Here is a 21,675-nt window from a genome sequence, read left to right as displayed (position 1 = left end):
GTGTGTGTGTGTGTGTGTGTGTCTCTGTCTGTCTGTCTGTCTGTCTGTCTGTGTGTGTCTGTCTGTCTGTCTGTCTGTCTGTCTGTGTGTGTGTGTCTGTGTGTGTGTCTCTGTCTGTCTGTGTGTCTCTGTCTGTCTGTGTGTGTGTCTGTGTGTGTGTCTGTGTGTGTGTGTGTCTGTGTGTGTGTGTCTGTGTGTGTGTGTCTGTCTGTGTCTGTGTCTGTCTGTGTGTGTCTGTCTGTGTCTGTCTGTCTGTCTGTCTGTGTCTGTGTGTCTGTCTGTGTCTGTGTGTGTGTGTGTGTGTGCATGTGTGTGTGCGTGTACCGTCCGGGCCAGCTCGGTGCTGATGGACGATCTCTTGACGAGGCACAGTCGGACGTCCCAGTCGAACTTCAGACACTGCTGAACGAACTCGAGCCCACCCAGAGTCTGCGCGCTGAGACACACAGACACACACACACACACACACACACACAGCTTACAATACTGCTTCCTCTAAGAACCCCTCCACAATAAAAGCAGCTGGAAAATTCCACTAACTGAGTGGATTTCTGAAGCTTCACAGACTTTGGATCCAGTCGGTTTAACAGGTGAGGGTTCTGATTGGTTCTCATCATATCTGAGGGAGTTTCACACCTGCAGTGTTTAGTCCGTTTAAAGCTCTGGTTCGATCGGTGCGGTGCGGTAGCGCAGGCGTGAACACAGCAACCACACTCGAGTGCGGTTCAAAACAACAGAGACCTTAGGAGAAGGCGTTCTCTGCAGAGCGGTTCGTTCATGGTGTGAACGTGATCCGACTCTGATTTGAACCAACTACCAGGAACACGTCAAAACCTGGAGCTAAAAAAGCTCCCGTAGGCACGTATTTTTGTATTATCACCGTGCACAGGTCTGTACGGGTTAGCAGCTAGCCGGGAAACAACCTAACTTCTCAGGTTTCTCACACACCACCTTGTTCCTGTGTTTACTTGTGCTGGTCCCGCCCCCAGGCACACCTGGCCAATGAGCGGACTGAACACTGACGTGGTTTTTAATGACACATTTCCCTTTGCTTGAAGTTCACTTGGATTTTTCGCTGCGTGACAACAAACCAAACCACGGGAACAAGCTAAGAGTTTAAAAACTCATCAGCTGATTCAAAATATAGGTGTGAAAACGCCCCAGAGGGTCGAAGCTTTTACTTTTCAGTCAGAAATAAAAACTCGGGCCATCGTTGTGTAACCTGTAAATGCTCCATGATATACCATTCGAAACATGACACATAGGCTGCCTCAAAGACTTCAGGACACGTGACGTAGTAAAGACACCGACAGGCAGCAGAGCGCCGGGTGGACCAACAGCTGTTCACAAGTGATAAACACTCATTGTTCCACCACAGGAAGTCTAGCCGGGCTCCGCCAGGATCTCTCTCTCACACTCACACACACACACACACACACACAGTGCTCCAGCTCTGGGTTCACACACAAATGACATCCTCGCTGTCTTAGGCGGTCCGTCTGTTTGACTGTACAAATCCCCACAGCAGCTGGTGTGTGTATGTGTGTATGTGTGTGTGTGTGTGTGTGTGTGGTCATTACTGCTGCTGGTGTAACAGCAGCCACAGCTCTGCTCTCTGTTATTATGTCTGAACCACAGATCAGCTGGAAGGGGACACTCCACCACGGAGATGACTGAGAGCTTTCCCTTCTGCCCGGGCACTGGGCCTCCCTGGGCCATGTGAACGTGCACCGCAGCCCACCGCAGCCCAGCTCAGCCCACGATCACTCCACCTCTCACAGCTCTGAGCCACAACACGATCACCTGCTGCTTCACACTCCACCTCCTCAAGCCTCACGGCTGCTGCAGACCTGCGGATCAGTGCTCAGAAACATCCAATAAGATCCCAGAACTTGTTTCCTGCGCCAAGAACCAAACACCTGCTGGCGTGCTGAGTTCAGGCACGGCTCGAAGACCTCGAGGGTCTGAGGTTCTTACTTGTGGAGGAACTCGTCATGTCCGCAGACCTTCAGCAGGTAGTCGTCCACGTTCACATGGTCGAGGTCGTCCTGAGCGTAACACAGAGTCTGGTAGATGAGCAGGTCCACAGTGGACGAACCTCGGAGACACACAGACACACACAAGCTTCATTATTATAAACAGGTGAAGTATAATCTTACACACACACACAGCTGGATGCCATCAGCAGGTCCTTTCAGGGTAAAATAACATCACAGATTTTAGCGTCTCTTGGACATAAAACAGACTTTAAGAGGACAAACTGACTGAATTCCTTTAAAACGCACTGGAAGACTTATTTTGAAGGGTCAGTGCTGTTCTCTTTGCTCTCCTGACCTTTAACCCCTGAGTTGACCTCCTGACTGACCCTCTGGGGAAATAATGGCGTGTCCCAGATGAATTTTAAAAAGCAAGATGGCAACCAGCACGCCGGTCGTGTTTGGGTATTGCGTGTTCATACGAAGCTAACGTTTTCAGTCAGACATTTTTATCCTCACGGAAAAACCAGACATCACAGCTACAGATGCTTATTTGGTGTCGGTGAACGCAGCGTCTTACTGTCACAGGTAAAGGTGAGGGGCTCTCTGAAGTGCTCACTGATGACCGTCACCTTCACACTGACCCCCAGGCCCTGATGGAGCTCTTCGTGGCCAACGGAGGCCGACCACACGAAGCCGGCGTTCTTTGAGCGGTCACAGCACGGGTACGCCGAGCGCAGCCTGAGGGCAGAGAGACGCAGACAGGTGAGAGGGCAGCAGGTGGAGACGCCTGCAAGGGCGAGACGGAGGATTGTGACTGAATGCGATCGTCACAGCAACAGGCTACTCACACATCCAGCATGTGGCAGAACGCCGCCACCTCCTCATCACGCTCCTCCGACACCTGGAACAGCTCGTACCCGAAGCCGTTCATCCTGGAGCCCAGCGACACCTGCAGGACACGCAAAGACAGCCAATCAGAGACTCTCACACACAGTTCTATATGTGTGTGTGTGTGATGTCAACATTAAAGCGTGGCGGGGATTTTTTTTATGTTTAATTTAAACATTGACTGAAAAACCGTCTGAGGCAGGAAATGAAAGTGAGGCTGCAGAAAAAGAAGAAGGAGAAGAAGGAGAAGAAGGAGGAATGTGGTGATGAGTTCATGTTTTGAGGGAAATAAAAATGCTGAAACTGAAGCGTCAGTCTGAGCACGTCCAAGCGAAGGAAGCGTGTCAGGACACCGCCTACCGATCTGGTTTTAAGTTACAGCTGGTTGAACTGGTCTGACTGGGTGCACACCACGACGCACGATTCCATGTGAAGGGCTTGGAATCAAACCGCAGCACTTGTCCAGAAACCATCTGAAAACCTGGACTTCCTGTCAGGATTTCTGACAGGAAGTGACACAACTCTGGGTTCGGGGTGTTTTTTCTAAATGAAGCCGCTGCACAGCTGCAGCGTGTCTGAACACAAACACTTCGACAATGATGTAAATTCAGTTTCCTGTTCTCAGAAACACGAAGAAGCCGGTTAACGCCCCTCCAAGACGAACACTTCCTGTTTTCTTCTCTGCCATCGCACTCAGATTCAAGTTGGCTGCCGTCAAGCCGTCAGCGCCAACATTTTAGCCGCCACCTGTCTGCAGCTCTAACCTAACAGAGCTCAGAGCAGCAGCCGGGTGCTGACAATCACATGTATTGATCAACTGATCAGCAGTGTGAGCAGGTCTACGAGGGTTTTTAGATCAGGTGTGTCTGCACGATGCCACGTCTTCCTGAGTGTGAACCAAGCAAACTCACCCCAAACTGCCCATAAAGCACCAGAACAAACAGCAGAGAGGAGGAAAATCCGAGTGCACCGTGAACTCCTCTGTATTCAAATCTGAGGCCGTCACAGCTGAAGCTTGGACCAAACCGGGTCATCGACAGGTATTCGACAGGTCAGCGAGCACAGCAGCAAATCTCCAACAGAATGACTGAACGAGGATTAAGCTGCTGCAGAGCTCAGAGAGCTGTGCATAAATAATGATGTCCTGTGTTTCACTTCATCTCAGGTTGTATCTGAATAACTCTACGATCTGCTGAGGACCAGATCATCTTCATTATAACAGGCTGTGCTTTCTTTTTAGCAAGCTGACTGTGCTCAGTGCGCTCAACACGAAACAACAAAAGCAGAACAATTTAAGGACCACACCTGGACCAAACGTTATCCAGGTGGGGTCTGCTGACATCAGGAGAAACACTCACAGCCAAAATCTAACCTGGCCTTCAGGGAGTGTTAAGAACCAAGTGACAAAGATCCAGGTGAAGCCCATCAGAATCGACCCCTGACTCATTACCTGCTGGTGGCTTTGTTGACTTTTCTGTGAGTTAATTAAACTGATTAGTTCTGATGAACTCGAAGTATTTGGATTAATCTCAGCTAAACTGGCTGTGTGCTTTAGTTCAGGTTGAGTTTGATTCACCTCCATGTGGAAACAAAGAAGCTGTGATGGGTGCAGCAGGATCCTCGTTACAGAAGAAGCAGCTTCTGTAACCAAGAGTGACTTAAATCTGACAGAGATGCTGCTTATAATCACACACTGCAGTATTCAATGGTGTTAGAAATGCAGTTAGTAATAAACCCTTTAAGTGGCCAATTAGAGTACACCTCAACACAAACAGCTCATGCACGACCTCAGAGGGGCTTACCGGGTCTGCAGAGACCGGACGCTGGTTCTTGTTGCTCTTGGGAACAGCTACGTACGTCCTAGGAGGCACCTGAGGGGGGAGCGTCTTGCTGCGGGCCACGGGCTTGCCTGATGGGTCCCCGTTGGCCCTCCGACCTTGCCAGCTGTCATTTAGTCGGGACAGCGAGTCGTTGATGGTGTCATAGTTCAGGTCTCCGGAGGTCACTTTGGGCCGATCCACGTCGGGCATGAACAGGTTCACGTCCCGCGGCACGGTGGAGGCTCGGGGGGGCAGGAAGGGGTTCTCGGACACTGCCGGTGGCGGGATGGGGTTTCTTGGTGGGATGGCGGGGGGTATGTCATCTGGAAGAGTGAGAAAACCTTTTGGCAGAAACCCTGAACTGGATCCGGGAGAGTCCCCGAGGCTGGGCCCAGAAGCGTCCCTGAACTTGCCGACTTTGGAGCTGTCCAGGATGTATGGGGACTCCTTGACGTAGCCGCCCTGAGGGGGGAGGGCCCTGGCTGGGGTGGACTGTGGAGACTGGGACCCTCCAGCTTGGTTCAGGGAGGATTCGGACCCGGAAAGGCCCATCAGCAGGTTTCCTCCCGGCGGGGAAGGTATGGGCTGGTGGCGCTCGATGGAGGGATTGGGGGTCTTGGAGCTGGTCTGGCTGGGTCCTGTTCCGCTCTTGTCCTGTCTGAGTTTGGAGAGGGCGTCGTACTCCATCTGCAGGGCCTCAGCCAGGACGAGCTCCTTCTGACTGAGACCCAGAGCCTCCAGGCAGCCCCAGCCCGCCTCGCTGCTCTCCTTCTGGGTCTGAGCCGCCGACATGCCGCCTCGCAGCAGAGGACAAGGAGGAGGAGGAAGAGCTCGGCTCAAGTACTGCTGGAAGAAGCAGTGACGTCACATGGAGCTGCTGAGGACAGAGAGACAAAGAGGAGGTCAGCCAAAGCTACAACGCTTTCACCCTGGAGCTTTATTCTGAAGGAATAAACAGGAAGTTAAGGTTAAGGCAAAAATATGTCATCCTTCACAGCATTATTCTGGTTTATGCTCATAAACATAACAAAAACACTGGTGGCTGCAGCTATGGCATTCATTTGAAAACCTTACTTCATGGTGACAAAGTTGGGTGTGCACGCCGCCCGCTCGACGATGAAGGTACCCAATCAGCCTTTTGGCTGAGCCCAGATAAATGTCACGCTACAGAAGGAAGTCCCTGCACATCGTAGAAAGTCATTTTATCAAACTGACTGAAAATCAATTATTTAAAACCTGGACCAGCTCCAACTTCCCCTTGTTTGTCAGTCTGACGTGAGCCGAACTGGCAGGTAATCAATAATAATCAATAATCATCAGCAAGCTTTGTGCGTGTGTGTGATCGGCAGGATGACCAATAACTGACATTAATCAAAGAAATTATTAACTGATTAAATTCTGATTTCTGACAATCGATCAATAATTTAACTATAAATGTATTTTTGATAATTGATCAGTAATGATAACGATTGATGAAAGCAGCTTCCATCGCCACCTCAGCCCCGCCCCCTCTGCTAACAGCGTAACTGACAATCAGATTTAAAGTGTTACTGTAGCCACGCGGCTGTGAGGCTGGCTGATGGGAGACATTCATCATCGCTGATGAGCTGATTGGCTGCGCACACCTGAACTCATCCAGGATGCTCAGTGCGACTGCTGCTGACCCCTCCCACCCTCCCCCAACCTCCACCCCTGGCAGAGCGAGGCCCTTTCAGTGAGGGTGGAGAACAAAGAGCTGCTGTCACACAGCACGTGGTCGAGGCAACACTGACACACAGTGGGGGGTGGAGCCACTGTGTGTTTCTGAACTCCAGGCCCCTCCCCCTGAAATCAACCAATGAGCAGACGAAGAGCCGCTGTGTTTGCGTACCTGGAGCATCATTGAAATAGTGGGAAAAACCAAGACAATCGCACAAGGGTGTCTCCAACCCAGCTGCAGAAATCGAGATGTGCACGCCAGGCTGACGCGTCACACGGCGTGCGTCGCTGATGCCACGTGACATCAGTGACTGAATCAGAGCCTGGCTGCAGATCCGATTCATTTCATCTTCTGTTGGACAATAAAAACATCCGGCTCATCTGGGATTAAATAATCTGATCTGTGACATCACCTCGTCGGTGAGGAGTGGCTGAAATCTGTAGCCTGCGCTATGAGACCGGCTCCAGGTAAAGGTGCGTGTCTGTGCGTGCTCAGGTGGACTTTTGTACCTTGTGGGCGCCAGCAGGTGAGATAAAAGCTGCTGATTCGTCACAGGTAATAAAGTTCAGACGTGTGCCGATCAGCTGAAGATGAAACTGAACACAGTTCCCGTTTTTTCCGTTTTGTTTTTCTCGGTTAGAATAAAAAGCATAAACAAACATTCAGTCACTGACATGTTTTACCTGCTCGTTAGTTCAGATTTAGGGTTATAAACTGATGTCGCCTTCATCTCATCTGTCGTCACAACTCGTCATCATCACGGTCTGTGCAAGTGTCGTCAGCACGTTAAATCGTGAACTGTGACTGCGGACGTGTGCGACTCGTCTGTACCACATGCACGCTTTAACCTAAGTGTGCCCTACATGTTATGCAGCCACCTGTCACCAGGTGGAGCCACAGCCCCGACATCGCGATAGAAACGTGTGATAACACCCGATTAATCTAAGGCTGAATTTATCGCTGCTTATTTTGAAGGTGAAGGAGCGAGACGGTGGATATGAGCTTCGCTGAAGGGTGGGTGAGCTCTCCCAGAGATGGGGCAAGGAGACCGCTGCTCCTGCTCACTGAGGCAGTCACCTTGTCGGCGAGGGTCTCTGAGCGCGCTCTCCTGAGGAAGCTCCTAGGCCGACCCAGGACACGCTGGAAAGATTCCATCACTCGGCAAGCCTGGGAACACCGCAGCACTTAGATCTGAACTTTAAATAAAACGGTCGTCGTAGAGGTGAGGAAATCCCAAAAAGTTGATTCTGTTCGTCTGGATGTTTTCAGTGAAACGTTTCATCATCATCAGGTGACTTCTTCAGTCCCAGCTGACTGCAGGTTTCTGCAATCACAGCACTGTAAGACGGTGACAAATGTACCCTTAGGTCCCCTCCTCGATTCAGAGATGGTCTTTACTTTTTCACGTCAATGGACTCCTTGACTCCACCCTCAAACCAGCGTTCCTCCCTGTCCAGGATGTGTACATCTTCATCATTGACAGAGTGTCCACCTGCCTGTAGGTGTGAACAGACTGACGAGTTAGTCACTGCTGTGATTTCAGCCATTCCCCCGGCCATTAACCAGTCATCATGACAATCTGCATATTATTGATCATGAAGCTGACCTCACAGTGGTGCTAGTTCATAGGGTTGGAAACCTGCAGTCAGCTGAGACTGAAGAAGTCACCTGATAATGATGAAACGTTTCACTGAAAACGTCCAGACGAACAGAATCAACTTTTTGGGATTTCCTCACCTGGATGACTGAGCAAAGCCTGATACCGTTTGGTCTCCATACATAATCTCCTCTTTCTAACGGCTGTATTAACATTTTGTTACAGAATAAAAATAAGAGGAATTAAAAGAGAGGAGATGACAGTGCTGACCTCAAAGGTTCAGGGCTCTAAAGCAACAAGTGTGAAAACCTGCAGACAAAACCATGAATCACATTAATCAATGCTCAGTTGGATCAAGACTACTTATATTTATACGCCTTATCCGTTTTCTTTATCAATGTTTGCTGTAAACAGAACAGGTTTCACCAGTTACAGCTCCGTCCCGGTAATGACGTCATAGTCACATATTTTTGTTTCCAACTGTGAAACCGTTTGCCGCACGGAAATACGAGCCCATCAACTGTGAAAACACAATTCAGTTCAAGTTAATCTTAATGTGCAATAAGTCAACTGTATATACATAACACTATTTATTACATATTACTTTTTTTTCTCTTTCTTACAAATACGGCTTGTATATTGTACATTTTATATAATATATATATATATATATATATATATATATATATATATATATATATATATATATATATATATATCTATCTATCTATCTATCTATCTATCTATCTATCTCCACACTACCAGGCTATACAGCAATGACATCGGGATGTCATTCGGGCTGGAGAAGTGTAGTCGGATGGTAACAAAGAGAGGGAAGGTAGTCAGAACTGAGGGGATCGCACTACCAGAAGGCAACATTGCAGACATAGAGGACAGTTACAAGTACCTGGGGATCCCGCAGGCGAATGGGAACCATGAAGAGGCCGCTAGGAAAGCTGCAACCACCAAGTACCTGCAGCGGGTCAGGCAAGTCCTGAGGAGTCAGCTGAACGGTAAGAACAAGATCCGGGCCATCAACACCTACGCCCTGCCCGTGATCAGGTACCCTGCTGGGGTAATAGGCTGGCCAAGGGAGGAGATAGAAGCCACTGACATAAAGACAAGAAAGCTCCTTACCATGCATGGAGGGTTTCACCCCAAGTCCAGCACCCTGAGGCTGTACGCTAAGCGGAAGGAAGGGGGCCGGGGACTGGTGAGTGTCAGCACCACAGTCCAGGATGAGACAACGAACATCCAAGAATACATTGGGAAGATGGCCCCAACTGACCGAGTGCTCAGTGAATACCTCAGGCAGCAGAAACCCAAGAAAGAGGAGGAAGGCGAGGAACCATCATGGAAGGACAGGCCCCTGCACGGTATGTACCACCGGCAGATAGAGGAGGTGGCTGATATCCAGAAATCCTACCAGTGGCTGGACAAAGCTGGACTGAAAGACAGCACAGAGGCACTAATCATGGCAGCACAAGAACAAGCTCTGAGTACAAGATCCATAGAGGCTGGGGTCTATCACACCAGGCAAGACCCCAGGTGCAGGCTGTGTAAAGATGCCCCTGAAACAATCCAACACATAACAGCAGGGTGTAAGATGCTAGCAGGCAAGGCATACATGGAACGCCATAACCAAGTGGCCGGCATAGTATACAGGAAGATCTGTGCTGGATATGGCCTGGAAGTCCCGAGGGCAAAATGGGAGACACCCTCAAGGGTGGTGGAGAATGACCGAGCTAAGATCCTGTGGGACTTCCAGATACAGACGGACAAAATGGTGGTGGCTAACCAACCGGACATAGTGGTGGTAGACAAACAGAAGAAGACGGCTGTAGTGATAGATGTAGCGGTTCCGAATGACAGCAATATCAGGAAGAAGGAACACGAGAAGCTGGAGAAATACCAAGGGCTCAGAGAAGAGCTGGAGAGGATGTGGAGGGTGAAGGTAACGGTGGTCCCCGTGGTAATCGGAGCACTAGGTGCGGTGACTCCCAAGCTAGGCGAGTGGCTCCAGCAGATCCCGGGAACAACATCGGAGATCTCTGTCCAGAAGAGCGCGGTCCTGGGAACAGCTAAGATACTGCGCACGACCCTCAAGCTCCCAGGCCTCTGGTAGAGGACCCGAGCTTGAAGGATAAACCGCCCGCAGGGGCGTGCTGGGTGTTTTTTTATACATACATACATACATACACATATATATATATATATATATGTGTATATATATATATATATGTGTATATATATATATATATATATATATATATATATATATATATATATATATATATATATATATATATATATATATATGTATATCTTTTTCCCTACGTTAATACTGTCCATATGTACATAGCGCTGCAGAACTGTACCCCCCCGCATGTTTACACTGAGTAGGAGATGCTCTGTATCTCATTGTACAACTGTATAGTGACAATAAAGGCATTCTATTCTATTCTATTCTATTCTATTAACTGTAAGACAGGTGTGGGTGACGTCATAGCCGACCCTGAGCTCCCAGTTAGTTTGCGAGCGGACAAACTGCGCAGACTCAGCGGAAAACAGGTGGCAGGTGTGATGACAGCGGAGCTGACTGTAATGAGTCCAAACATCTGAGCAGCAGCTGTACCGTTACAGCGAGTCCTACCAAAGTCCATTAAAAAAACACGCGTTTTAACGTCTTTCGTAGCGAAGGGTTTGGACCCGCGCAGCACTGCGGCGCCGTCAGTAACATCCGGTCACCTGCATCCCAACAGCCTGCGGGCCCCTGTAAACACGCCGGGCCAATGCTGATGGGGGCTTTGGGGGGGGGGTCCACCCACATCGCGCCGCGGAGGGCGGTGGCGAGCAACCCGCTCTGCTTGTTAGTGGTAAACACCAACCTCCGACTACAGCGACCACCCACGCGGACCAAACACAGGCCGAATGACCCAGAAGGGCCCAAAACCCGAACACAGGTCCCGGGTCAGGGCTCAGCACCAGCCCGGGTCCACAAGAACGAGGCTCGGCTTATTTTTGGAGGTTTTCCAACAGGGTTTGGTTGGAGCTGCTCCGAAAAAAGACGTCCGGTGAAGCAAGTGGACCGGCCGCAGCCCCCCCGGACACAAGTGCGTCAGAGCCGTTAGCGGTGCGGCAGCAGGTGCGGACTCTTACCTGAGTCGGTGTTCGCGGTCCCCGGGAGCCATTTTACACCGAGTACCGTCCCACAAATCACACCGGTCCCTCCGCCGTGTCTCCCGGCAGACTAACGGTCTGCGCTCGCAGCTACGGAGGTTTCCTCTAAAGACCGGAAACACCGGAGCACCGGCTCCGGGCGCTAAGCCTGTGGCAAACAAAGCGGGCGGCTCCGGCGGTGCTCCAGCCGGGAACGACGAACTCGGCTATGCGTCAGTCTCTGCCGCCAGCTGCGGACCTGCGCAGTCAAGCCGCAGAGAGCACACTCTTTCCAAACCTTTCCAAAATAAAGCGGAGATGACGTGACATCATTCAATAACTGCAGTGGACAACTCCCGGGGGTCCAGTCCCCTCAGCCTGATTTCAGTATGTAGCCCACTGAGCTATGATAAATAATATTTTAATGAACAAAAATCCCTCAAACATGCTGTGAAACATGTATGAACATTTCATTTACTGCCACATTTAAACTACAGAAGCTGAGCCAGGTGAGTTCAGCTCTCCACAAACCTTCAAAATAAAAGCTGTGCAAGACTTTAAAAGGAACCCCAACTATTATGACAAGTTACTTTAAATATGTTACAAATTATCTCCACTACATAAAAACATACTTGAGAATAACTACAATTTTTTGTTATTCATCAAATCTTTATTGTTTAAAACTATTTTGGAGCCGTGGGAGCGGCCATGTTTTTTCTGGGATGATGACATGTATTGGTTGTCGGCAGTATAGGCGCTTTCGTTCAGCTAACCTGTTTTGTTTTTTATAGCGTAGCAACTGTATTAATTAACTTGCCTATTAGTGACCTGGTTACAACTTGGTAGACCAGCACTATACAGCTGTCGTGCCAAATTATGGATCCCCAACAGAATTTGTTTCCCCTGCGTTGGGACCTTGGCACAACATTGGACGGGATTATTTAAATAAACCAATGACATTTTGACTAATCATTATTTGTATCCTTCTGTAACTGTGCAGAACTGTACTGAGCTAAAACCTCCAAAATTTCAGGAGCAATAAGTCTTTGAACAGGGGGAACAAATTGTGGCAGGATCAGCCTGATATTATTTGTATCTCACTATAACTTTACTGTATAAAGAGCTAACATCTCCAAAATTTCTGGAGTAGTTAGTCATTATAAGAAGTGTTTATGAACTAAAAATCATGAACGTGGGATACTGTTTGTCCATGATTTTAAAGGCCAGTGTATGCTCCCGACGCAGGGGAAACAAATTCTATCGGAGATACCTAGTTTGGCACGACAGCAGCTTCAAAGTTTTGGTGCACTGTGTTGCATGGAGAATCTGTAAAAATAACAATATCGTAATTTCACTGTATAATTAAAATTAGAATTCTATTAATGTTTTTATCATGCGGTTATGCGATACCATGGATAGCTGCTGCCATAACCTTGAGCTCTTTACAACAAACGCTCCAAGTCTCTGTTGCCATTGGCAAGCAGTAGCCGCATAGACACCAGCAGTTTTCCCTCACTCTCGCGTCCTCGTGTGACGGATTGTTTTCATCTTCATCTAAACTAAGTACTGGTTGACTATTTTCATCCTCTCTCTCGGATTGCTCTGGTTCAAACTGGAAAGATTGAACAGAAGCCATTTCCAGTGCGCTGCTAGCTGTGAACTCGATGCGGTGCAACCGTGTGACATCACTACCCAGAGTGTATTGAGAAGTAAATGGTGGCCAACTGGTAAATCGGTTTTTATATAAAATGTGCTTAAAAGGAAAAAATTTGGTGTATTGTTATACCACATGTATGTTATTGAAAGCACAGTACATATTTTAGCGCAAACATTTCTTAATAGCCGGGGTTCCTTTTAAACCTCAAACGTGTAATTTCACAGGACAAATTTGCATCATTTATTTTTTTGACTTTTTCTGATTTTTCAGACTTGAATAAACACATCTGACCAATCACAGCACTGCGTTTGGCAACAAGCATTGTCGTAGCATCAATACTAAATACACAGTGATGTGGAAAAAGTAAAATAATCCTGTTTTCCCTCAGACTCACAGCTAGGTGCCTCCCAGGGTCAGTCGTCTATGTGAAATGATTTCTCTGACATCCTGAAGTACGTCTGAAAGCTTCGACTCTGGGATCAAACCAGGAAATTCTCCCTCCTGCTGCCTTTTCCTGAGAATCCAGAGTCTTCCCCTAGAAACATCAGAACCAGCTCAACACCACTTTATGTCCACTCCATTTTTTTCACTGCATGATTTTTCAGGGATCATGTTTCGGTAAATTGTACTTTCAAGTGAGTATATACCCTACACGACGTGTGCGGAACCAAAAAAATCTGAATTTCAAGTCGTTTATTTGTTACATACTGAGTGTATAAAGGCCTTTAGGGTGGGTGTTTAGTCTGTTTAAACCCAACTCTGGTTGGTTTCCTCTTCGGTGTGGTTCGTTGCTGCACGTGTGAACACAGTAATCACACTTGGGTGCGGACCAAAACAACAGAGACCCTTTTGGAGAAGGTGTTCTCGATACGGTTCCAAACCAACTCCAGAGAGGTTTGTTAATGGTGTGAATGTGACCTCGGACCTCGATCCAAACCAACAGCCCAACTACTGTCTGCGTTGTATTCTCAATGCGTTGTATTCTCAATGTGTGTACAATGAATGTGCACAGGTCTGTACGGGCTAGCAGCTAGCTGTGAAATTAACTTAAATTTTCAGTTTTCTCACACAGCACATTCCTCCTGTGTTTAGTTTTACTGCTCCTGTCCCAGACACATGTGACCAGTGGGCAGACTGAACATTCTTACGTTGTTTGTAGTAATGCATTTTAGTTCGCTTGGAGTTCACTTCGATTTTTTCTGTGTGAAAACTAGAGATGGCACGATACCACTTTTTTATGTCCGATACCGATACCGATATCATAAATTTGGATATCTGCCGATACCGATATGAATCCGATATTGTGTTTTTTAATCAATAAAACTGTTTTTTTTAATATCTTGCTGCATTTTGTATAAGTTCATACTCAAGTTTAAATAAACAACAACACTAAAGCTATTCTGTTATACCTGTGTGTAAAAAATACACTGCACCCAAAATATTTCATAGTTCAGCAACACTGATCAATCTAATAAACTTAAACCTACTCCATCCTTCCTATTCTGGTATTTTAAAGAGTACTTAGCAGAAATATTAACCAACCTAACTAATAGGGTTGCAAACTCCCAGCAAAAAAAAAAAAAAAAATAGTGAACCACCCCCCACCCTCCACCTCATGATGCTTAATCGATGTAATCAACTTTAATTTGATGCAGGGTGGAAAAAAATGCACAGAAATAAATTATTTTTCAAGAATAATTAAATAGATTCAACTTCTTTCTTCAACAGAATTGCAGAATTCACAGACGGTACCTTCCCAAAGGAAAAAGTACTATAGCTTACTAGGGTATATAGACTTAAGAGTTACTATATATAGTAATGGACTTCTATACATTTTACATCAGATTAAAACTTTGGGTGTAAGATTCAGATAATTATTTATTAAAAGCTACATATTTTAAATGAGAATAAGAAAGAAAAGTATGTCTTTGTGCCCCCTTTTCCCTGTTCATGCCCTATCGGCCCCCCTGGCTGCACTTTGCTAGATCCGCCCCTGCACAGTTACCAGCCGTCAGCTACATAGAAAAGGATCCTGGTCTACAAAGTAATATTAAATAAATTCTAACAACAGCTTATCAAGCTTAAAGGTGCTGCTGTTGTTCCGCCGCTGGTTTCCTCTTTCTGGGGCAAAGTGGGCCAAAAACAAAGAAGAGAGACGGACTTGCGACAGAAAAGCCGATCAGCTGATCGTTAAGCAGTTTCACGATTGAAGTAGCAGCAGCAGAGGGAGAGAGAGAGGCAGTCGCTCCATATATCGGTTGTTAAGCTTAACATGGGAACGCTTTACAAACATTCAGAGATGAACTTACACACTTGCTTTACTTCTCTCTGGGATAACTTCCTCGGAGATGAAATGCTGGTTTGGTAGCGAGGCTACAAATACACACAGCCGCTCTATCACGTGATGCACACTGCTCCGACGTGCTACGGTTATGAGCCGAGTTACGCCGTGTTGCAAGTTTTGTGAGATGCTTTTTTTGATACTTAATGGATCGGATTACATTTTTTATTTTTCGCCGATATCCGATCCAGTAATTTAGGTCAGTATCGGACCGATACCGATACGTAATATCGGATCGGTCCATCTCTAGTGAAAACTAACCAAACCACTGGGAAAACCTACGAGAATAGAATAGAATAGCCCTTTATTGTCATTCTACATGTATAGTGAAATTGTAAGTACCCCCCACCAACTATATTCCGGCATTGGGTTTGAAATCAGGCTAACCCATGTCCTGCCCCCCGTAGGACACTTACCATGTTTGTTTTGGGAGTACAGATTTCAAATATGTCTTATTAAAGTCCCCAGCAACAATATGGACACCCTCTGGGAGTAAACAATGATAACTATGGCTACCATTAGCTCGCAAGGTAGATAAAAGGGCCCGCACTGAATGGACATGGCCTCCAAGTCTGGTGAGCAGTGACTTTTTATAATTCTGTGTTATGGCCCCCCTCCCTTACCAGAGTTTTGTTGTGGTCCTGGCTCAGGTGCCGGGAGAGGAGTGCCATCTGTGTTGCTTGCTGTTCCAGACAATAACCCATGGAGCACCTGCTGGTCTCACAATCTCTGATTGTGTCTAATCCAAAGTAAAGTCCGGGTTCAGGCTTAGGCTGTTATCTATCGATTCCTGACGAGTGAAAGTGACCAGTGCATTGCAGGAAATTACAACGAAAAGCATAAAAAACACAAAAAGGTGCACAGTAGTTGGGAGCGCTGTGCCACTGCACACGTCCGTACGTGCCACCATCTTGGCAACTCGATGAGGTTACTACCTCATTAACTGATCTGGACCAGAATAAACGAACTATACGTGTGTAAACACCCTTAGACTCCGACATCCACCACAAATGAAACATCATTTAGAAGAAAACTATAAACAGCCTGAAAGTCTTTTGATTTTTTTTAAGAACAGGTCCGCTGAGTCTGTGCAGGGGACTATTTGTGGACGGGTCACCAGTTGAGTTCTCACTATTGTCAGGGTTCCTGGGTCGGTGACCCAGTGTTTTCAGTTCTGTTCATGTTCAGTTTAGTTTGCCACACTAATGTTCTCACTTCCTGTTTTTTCCCATGTCAGCTTGTGTCATTAGTCAGATTATGTTCAGCCCTGTACTCACCCGTTTCCAATCATTGTCATCATTCAACCTGTGTATTTAAGCTCCTCAGTTTCACCAGTTCTTTGTCGTGTCATTGATGTCCGTGTGATGTTATGTTGTCGTTCCCGTTAGTGTTCTCTCATTTCAGTCAGCCATTCAGTTATCCAGCCAGTCAGTGTCCGTTCACCCTCTGTTCATCCACTCCTTATAATAAACCACCAGTCTTCACCTACCTGTGAGTCCTGCGTTTGGGTTCCTTCTTCCTCGCCTCCACACAAAACCTGACAACTATTTTGTGGGCTGTAGATTAAGGCTGGACTGAATTCAAGCTTTATTTACAAGCAGAGTCAGAAACAGCAAACAGTCATGGAGAAAACCGTAGCAGTCAATGAGTGCGACAAGACAGGAGAGGACGGACAGTCATGATCCTCAAGGATCGCCAGAAGGGACCGGCCCCATCTGATTACTGGCCAATAACCTGCGTCACTATCACATGGAAGCTCCAGTAAAGTATAATAGCGACTAAGATGAACAGGGATATTATTTAAAACATGAGTGGGACACAGAAAGGAATCGGCAGGAGCACCAGAAAGGCAAAACACCAGCTACTGGTAGACAGAGCAGTTCCCCAAGTCTGCACGACTAGTCTGACTGCAAGACTGTGCACTGCTTGGCTTGATTACAAGAAGGCCTATGACTCAATGCCCCACACCTGGATCCTGGAATGCCTAGACCTATACAAGCTCAACAGGATCCTAAGAGCCTTCATCAGGAACTCAATGAAGATGTGGCGTACAACACTGGATACTTCAAACACACAGCAAAAGTCATCATCAAGTGTGGGACCTACCAAGGAGATGCTCTGTCCCCGCTGCTGTTCCACATAGGTTGAACCCCCCTCAGTGAGATCATCGAAACAACTGGCCATGAAGTCCGACTACGGAATGAAGCAATCGTCAGTCGCCACCTCTACATGGATGACATCAAGCTGTATGCCAAGAGTGAACAAGACATCAATTCGCTGATCCACACCACTAAAATCTACAACAAGGACATCGGAATGTCTTTCGGACTGGAGAAGTGCAGTCAAACAAAGAAAACCCCAACAAATATATTAAGCAAGCACTTTACAACAGTGAGAAGGAAGGTAAGTAGTGGGTTGATGGGCCAGGCTGGTTAAAGTGGAAACAGGGAGAGAACAGAGTTGATGCAGAGAAGTCGAGGCAACAACAAAGAAGCCAACTGACCACTGTGGAGTAGTAGAAATCTGGCAAGGAGTGGATGCTTGAGCTGGTCCTTAAATATCGGAAGTGACTCCAGCTTGATGAGGCCTGACTGCAGAGAGAGAACCCACCCCCACCCGGAGCGAGGAGCAACCACACCTGGCCTGGACTCAACAGTGGGGGAAAAAGAGACTCAAAGGGTGTGTTCCAAAAGTCCCTCCTATGTCACATTTCTTACCTCTGTGACATCTTCCTGACCTCAGTGACATTTTCAGTGTGCGAAATGTGGGTAGGAGAATTGCTAAGAACTTAAGAAAAGAGAAGAACCGCGTGCTGAGAACTGGAACAGCCTTATACTTGTCTCGCCGCTGTGAGAGACGAGTATATGTCCACCTACAATTTACAGATGATGGACTTCAAAATGTGTATTTTATTTTGCCACTATATTTTCTAACCCCGGTGATAGAAGTGACTTCTCTCTGCCGAATCTGTGACAAATAACAGTTTTAGTGTGTCAGATTAATGGGACCCTCACCCTGAATGTTGCGGTGTGCCATTAAAACTAGACAGCCATGCACACATACATGCATGTGTCACAGTAACATTTTAAGCGAGACGACTCGTGATCTGACGGTAAATGGCGTTCCTGTTCTTCTGCACATTGTCCAGGTCAGCTGTTCACACAGACTTCAGTTTGTAATGATGCAGCTCTCCTGTGGATGAATCCCGAGCTCCACCTGAGTCCTAATCCTCAGACCCTCAGACCTTTGCACAGTGCTCAGTGGTTTCTGTCACAAGAGTTATTTGTTAAATCCAAAGCAGACTGATTCTCCTTCAGCCTCCTCTCGTGTATCTGAACTGCCTCGCTGTTTTCAGAGACAAACACTTGAACCTGAGCTCACGCTGGATTATTTGGTTAGCGGGCCTACAGTTTTTACTGAAGTGAACTGGCCGTGTCTTTGAATATAAATGAGAGCTAATTGTTAGATCACCCTGTGACGTCACAATAATTTACATCATTTAATAAATCTGTCCAATATTAGATAAAAACAGCAAATCTCAGTTTGTTATATTTTCCTGCTGTGATCCAGTGGAGCGTCTTTCCCTTTTAGGAATTCTTGAGTGCAGTAAAATTCCTCCATCATCACTGATCCCAGCTGACCTGAACACGGATCCTAAAGCCTGTAACACAACAAAGGACATTACTAATAGAGATGGACCGATCCGATATTACGTATCGGTATCGGTCTGATACTGACCTAAATTACTGGATCGGATATCGGCGAAAAATAAAAAATGTAATCCGATCCATTAAGTATCAAAAAAAGCATCTCACAAAACTTGCAACACGGCGTAACTCGGCTCATAACCGTAGCACGTCGGAGCATTATGCCTCATGTGATAGAGACGCTGTGTGTATTTGTAGCCTCGCTACCAAACCAGCATTTCATCTCCGAGGAAGTTATCCCAGAGAGAAGTAAAGCAAGTGTGTAAGTTCATCTCTGAATGTTTGTAAAGCGTTCCCATGTTAAGCTTAACAACCGATATATGGAGCGACTGCCTCTCCCTCACCTTCCTGCTGCTACTTCAATCGTGAAACTGCTTAACGATCAGCTGATCGGCTTTTCTGTCGCAAGTCCGTCTCTCTTCTTTGTTTTTGGCCCACTTTGCACCAGAAAGAGGAAACCAGCGGCGGAACAACAGCAGCACGTTTAAGCTTGATAAGCTGTTGTTAGAATTTATTTAATATTACTTTGTAGACCAGGATCCTTTTCTACGTAGCTGACGGCTGGTAACTGTGCAGGGGCGGATCTAGCAAAGTGCAGCCAGGGGGGCCGATAGGGAATGAACAGGGAAAAGGGGGCACAAAGACATACTTTTCTTTCTTATTCTCATTTAAAATGTCGAGCTTTTAATAAATAATTATCTGAATCTTACACCCAAAGTTTTAATCTGATGTAAAATGTATAGAAGTCCATTACTATATATAGTAACTGTTAAGTCTAATATACCCAGTAAGCTATAGTACTTTTTCCTTTGGGAAGGTACCGTCTGTGAATTCTGCAATTCTGTTGAAGAAAGATGTTGATGTCTATTTAATTATTCTTGAAAAATAATTTGTTTCTGTGCATTTTTTTCCACCCTGCATCAAATTAAAGTTGATTACATCGATTAAGCATCATGAGGTGGAGGGTGGGTGGTTCCCTATTTTTTTTTTTTTTGCTGGGAGTTTGCAACCCTATTAGTTAGGTTGGTTAATATTTCTGCTAAGTACTCTTTAAAATACCAGAATAGGGAGGATGGAGCAGGTTTAAGTTTATTAGATTGATCAGTGTTGCTGAACTATGAAATATTTTGGGTGCAGTGTATTTTTTACACACAGGTATAACAGAATAGCTTTAGTGTTGTTGTTTATTTAAACTTGAGTATGAACTTATACAAAATGCAGCAAGATATTAAAAAAAAACAGTTTTATTGATTAAAAAACACACTATATCGGATTCATATCGGTATCGGCAGATATCCAAATTTATGATATCGGTATCGGTATCGGACATAAAAAAGTGGTATCGTGCCATCTCTAATTACTAATGAACACTGATTATACTCAAACACACTTTGATCAGTTACTATTGATCATAATGTTGAGCTCATGCAAGAACAACTCAACAGGAAGTAGTTTTTTATTCCAGCAGGGTGACGTTCAGAGTTCAGCTGTGTGTTTGCCCTTTGACCCGGGGGTCAGGGTTTCAGCCCTGTTTGCAGGGAACCAGAACTGCATGGAACACAGTTGCAGCAACTGCTGAGGCTGTTATGATGTGCATATTTAAAATGAAATAAGTAAGGAAGCTGTGCAGGTGCACAAACAAGCGAAGAAGTGAAATTGATGATTTGACAGACGTGATTGGTTCATTGCCTCCGTCAGCTTCATGCAGATATGCTCTTTTTTCCACAAGCACCTAATCGACTCTGTTTCTGTCGTTTCCCCTTACACCCAAGTGTCACCTCAGTGTTACCTCAAACCCTCAGTTGGTATCATAACAACAGCGATACCTGTAAAAGCAGCTGATGTTGGGAAGAGGACTGTGTCACGATTGATGAGATGAATCGTTATCAGACATTTTTATGATCAATAAATCACTGTGATTTTTACTTTCCACAACAATACACAATAAAATTAATTAATACATTAATAATAAAATTAACACAATAAAACACACCTTTAAGCTTTAACTTTGAAACTGGGTTTTTGGAGTGCTGAATGAAATGTAATACCAATGCCACGTTGGTACAGACACTACCCATGTTTGAGTCAGTCTGCCCACCACAAGCTAATAAATTACATTCATTTATTTACATGAACCAAAAGTCTGAAGTCCCATCAGTGATAATCACATAAAATAATTTAACAAAGAAAAAAGTTTTTTTCTTAACACAAAAATATCAAAAACGTTAAATAATCCACTTTAAAAACAAACTGCCTGTAAACACATTAAAAAGTGAAATACATTTCATTCACTAAAAAGTGCTTTAACGCACAGAAACACAGAAAGAAGGTTAAAGGAGGGGACAGGACAAAACATCAGCCTGCCTCAGATGAACATTTGAATTAAACAAATGTCCTACAAATCACTGAGACATCCTCAGACACTCTGTGAAATCAGAGCAAGCACGTTCAGGAGAAACATCTCCATGTTTGTAAATCAAATCAAATAACTGCCCACAAAGGTGCCCAGAGGAGTTAAATCTCTTTAAATGTAACAATTTTATCGTGTATCACATGTTTCAGGTCAGTATTATTTTTTGGGATTTAGTGGATTTGGACTCAAAGTGAAACTTCGTCCACTAAAGCTGTTTCTGTGCTGTGATGAGCTCTGAAACCTGACTGAAACTCTTCAAATAAGCCATTCCTCTGCAGATGATCTGTTAGCTGTTTGACAACTACTCTTTCAAGGATGTTTGATATGAAAGGAAGGTTGGAGATTGGCCTATAATTAGCTAAGACAGCTGGGTCTAGAGATGGCTTTTTAAGTAAAGGTTTAACTACAGCCAGCT

The 21,675-nt window shown here is 45.9% G+C and overlaps 1 protein-coding gene and 1 long non-coding RNA gene across 2 annotated transcripts in view; one reads left to right on the top strand and one right to left on the bottom strand.

Annotated features, from left to right (window-relative positions):
- The window catches only part of pik3c2b (phosphatidylinositol-4-phosphate 3-kinase, catalytic subunit type 2 beta), a 38,960-nt gene extending 27,568 nt beyond the window's left edge, over nt 1-11,392 (bottom strand). Inside the window, 6 exon segments of the mRNA XM_013265685.3 lie at nt 325-436; nt 1,978-2,098; nt 2,557-2,717; nt 2,828-2,928; nt 4,670-5,564; nt 11,143-11,392. Of these exon segments, the coding sequence (XP_013121139.2) occupies nt 325-436; nt 1,978-2,098; nt 2,557-2,717; nt 2,828-2,928; nt 4,670-5,479 (1,305 nt within the window). The 5' untranslated portion in view covers nt 5,480-5,564; nt 11,143-11,392.
- Nucleotides 11,393-11,518: 126 nt separating this feature from the next.
- LOC112846857 (uncharacterized) lies at nt 11,519-13,403 on the top strand. Its single transcript, XR_003220038.1, has 2 exons — nt 11,519-11,651; nt 13,188-13,403. It is a non-coding gene; the product is annotated as an uncharacterized LOC112846857 (long non-coding RNA).
- Nucleotides 13,404-21,675: the final 8,272 nt, after the last annotated feature.

The sequence above is a fragment of the Oreochromis niloticus genome, linkage group LG5 (genome assembly GCF_001858045.2).
Source record: "Oreochromis niloticus isolate F11D_XX linkage group LG5, O_niloticus_UMD_NMBU, whole genome shotgun sequence".
Lineage (NCBI taxonomy): Eukaryota > Metazoa > Chordata > Actinopteri > Cichliformes > Cichlidae > Oreochromis > Oreochromis niloticus.
This window is presented reverse-complemented; position numbering and strand designations above follow the sequence as displayed.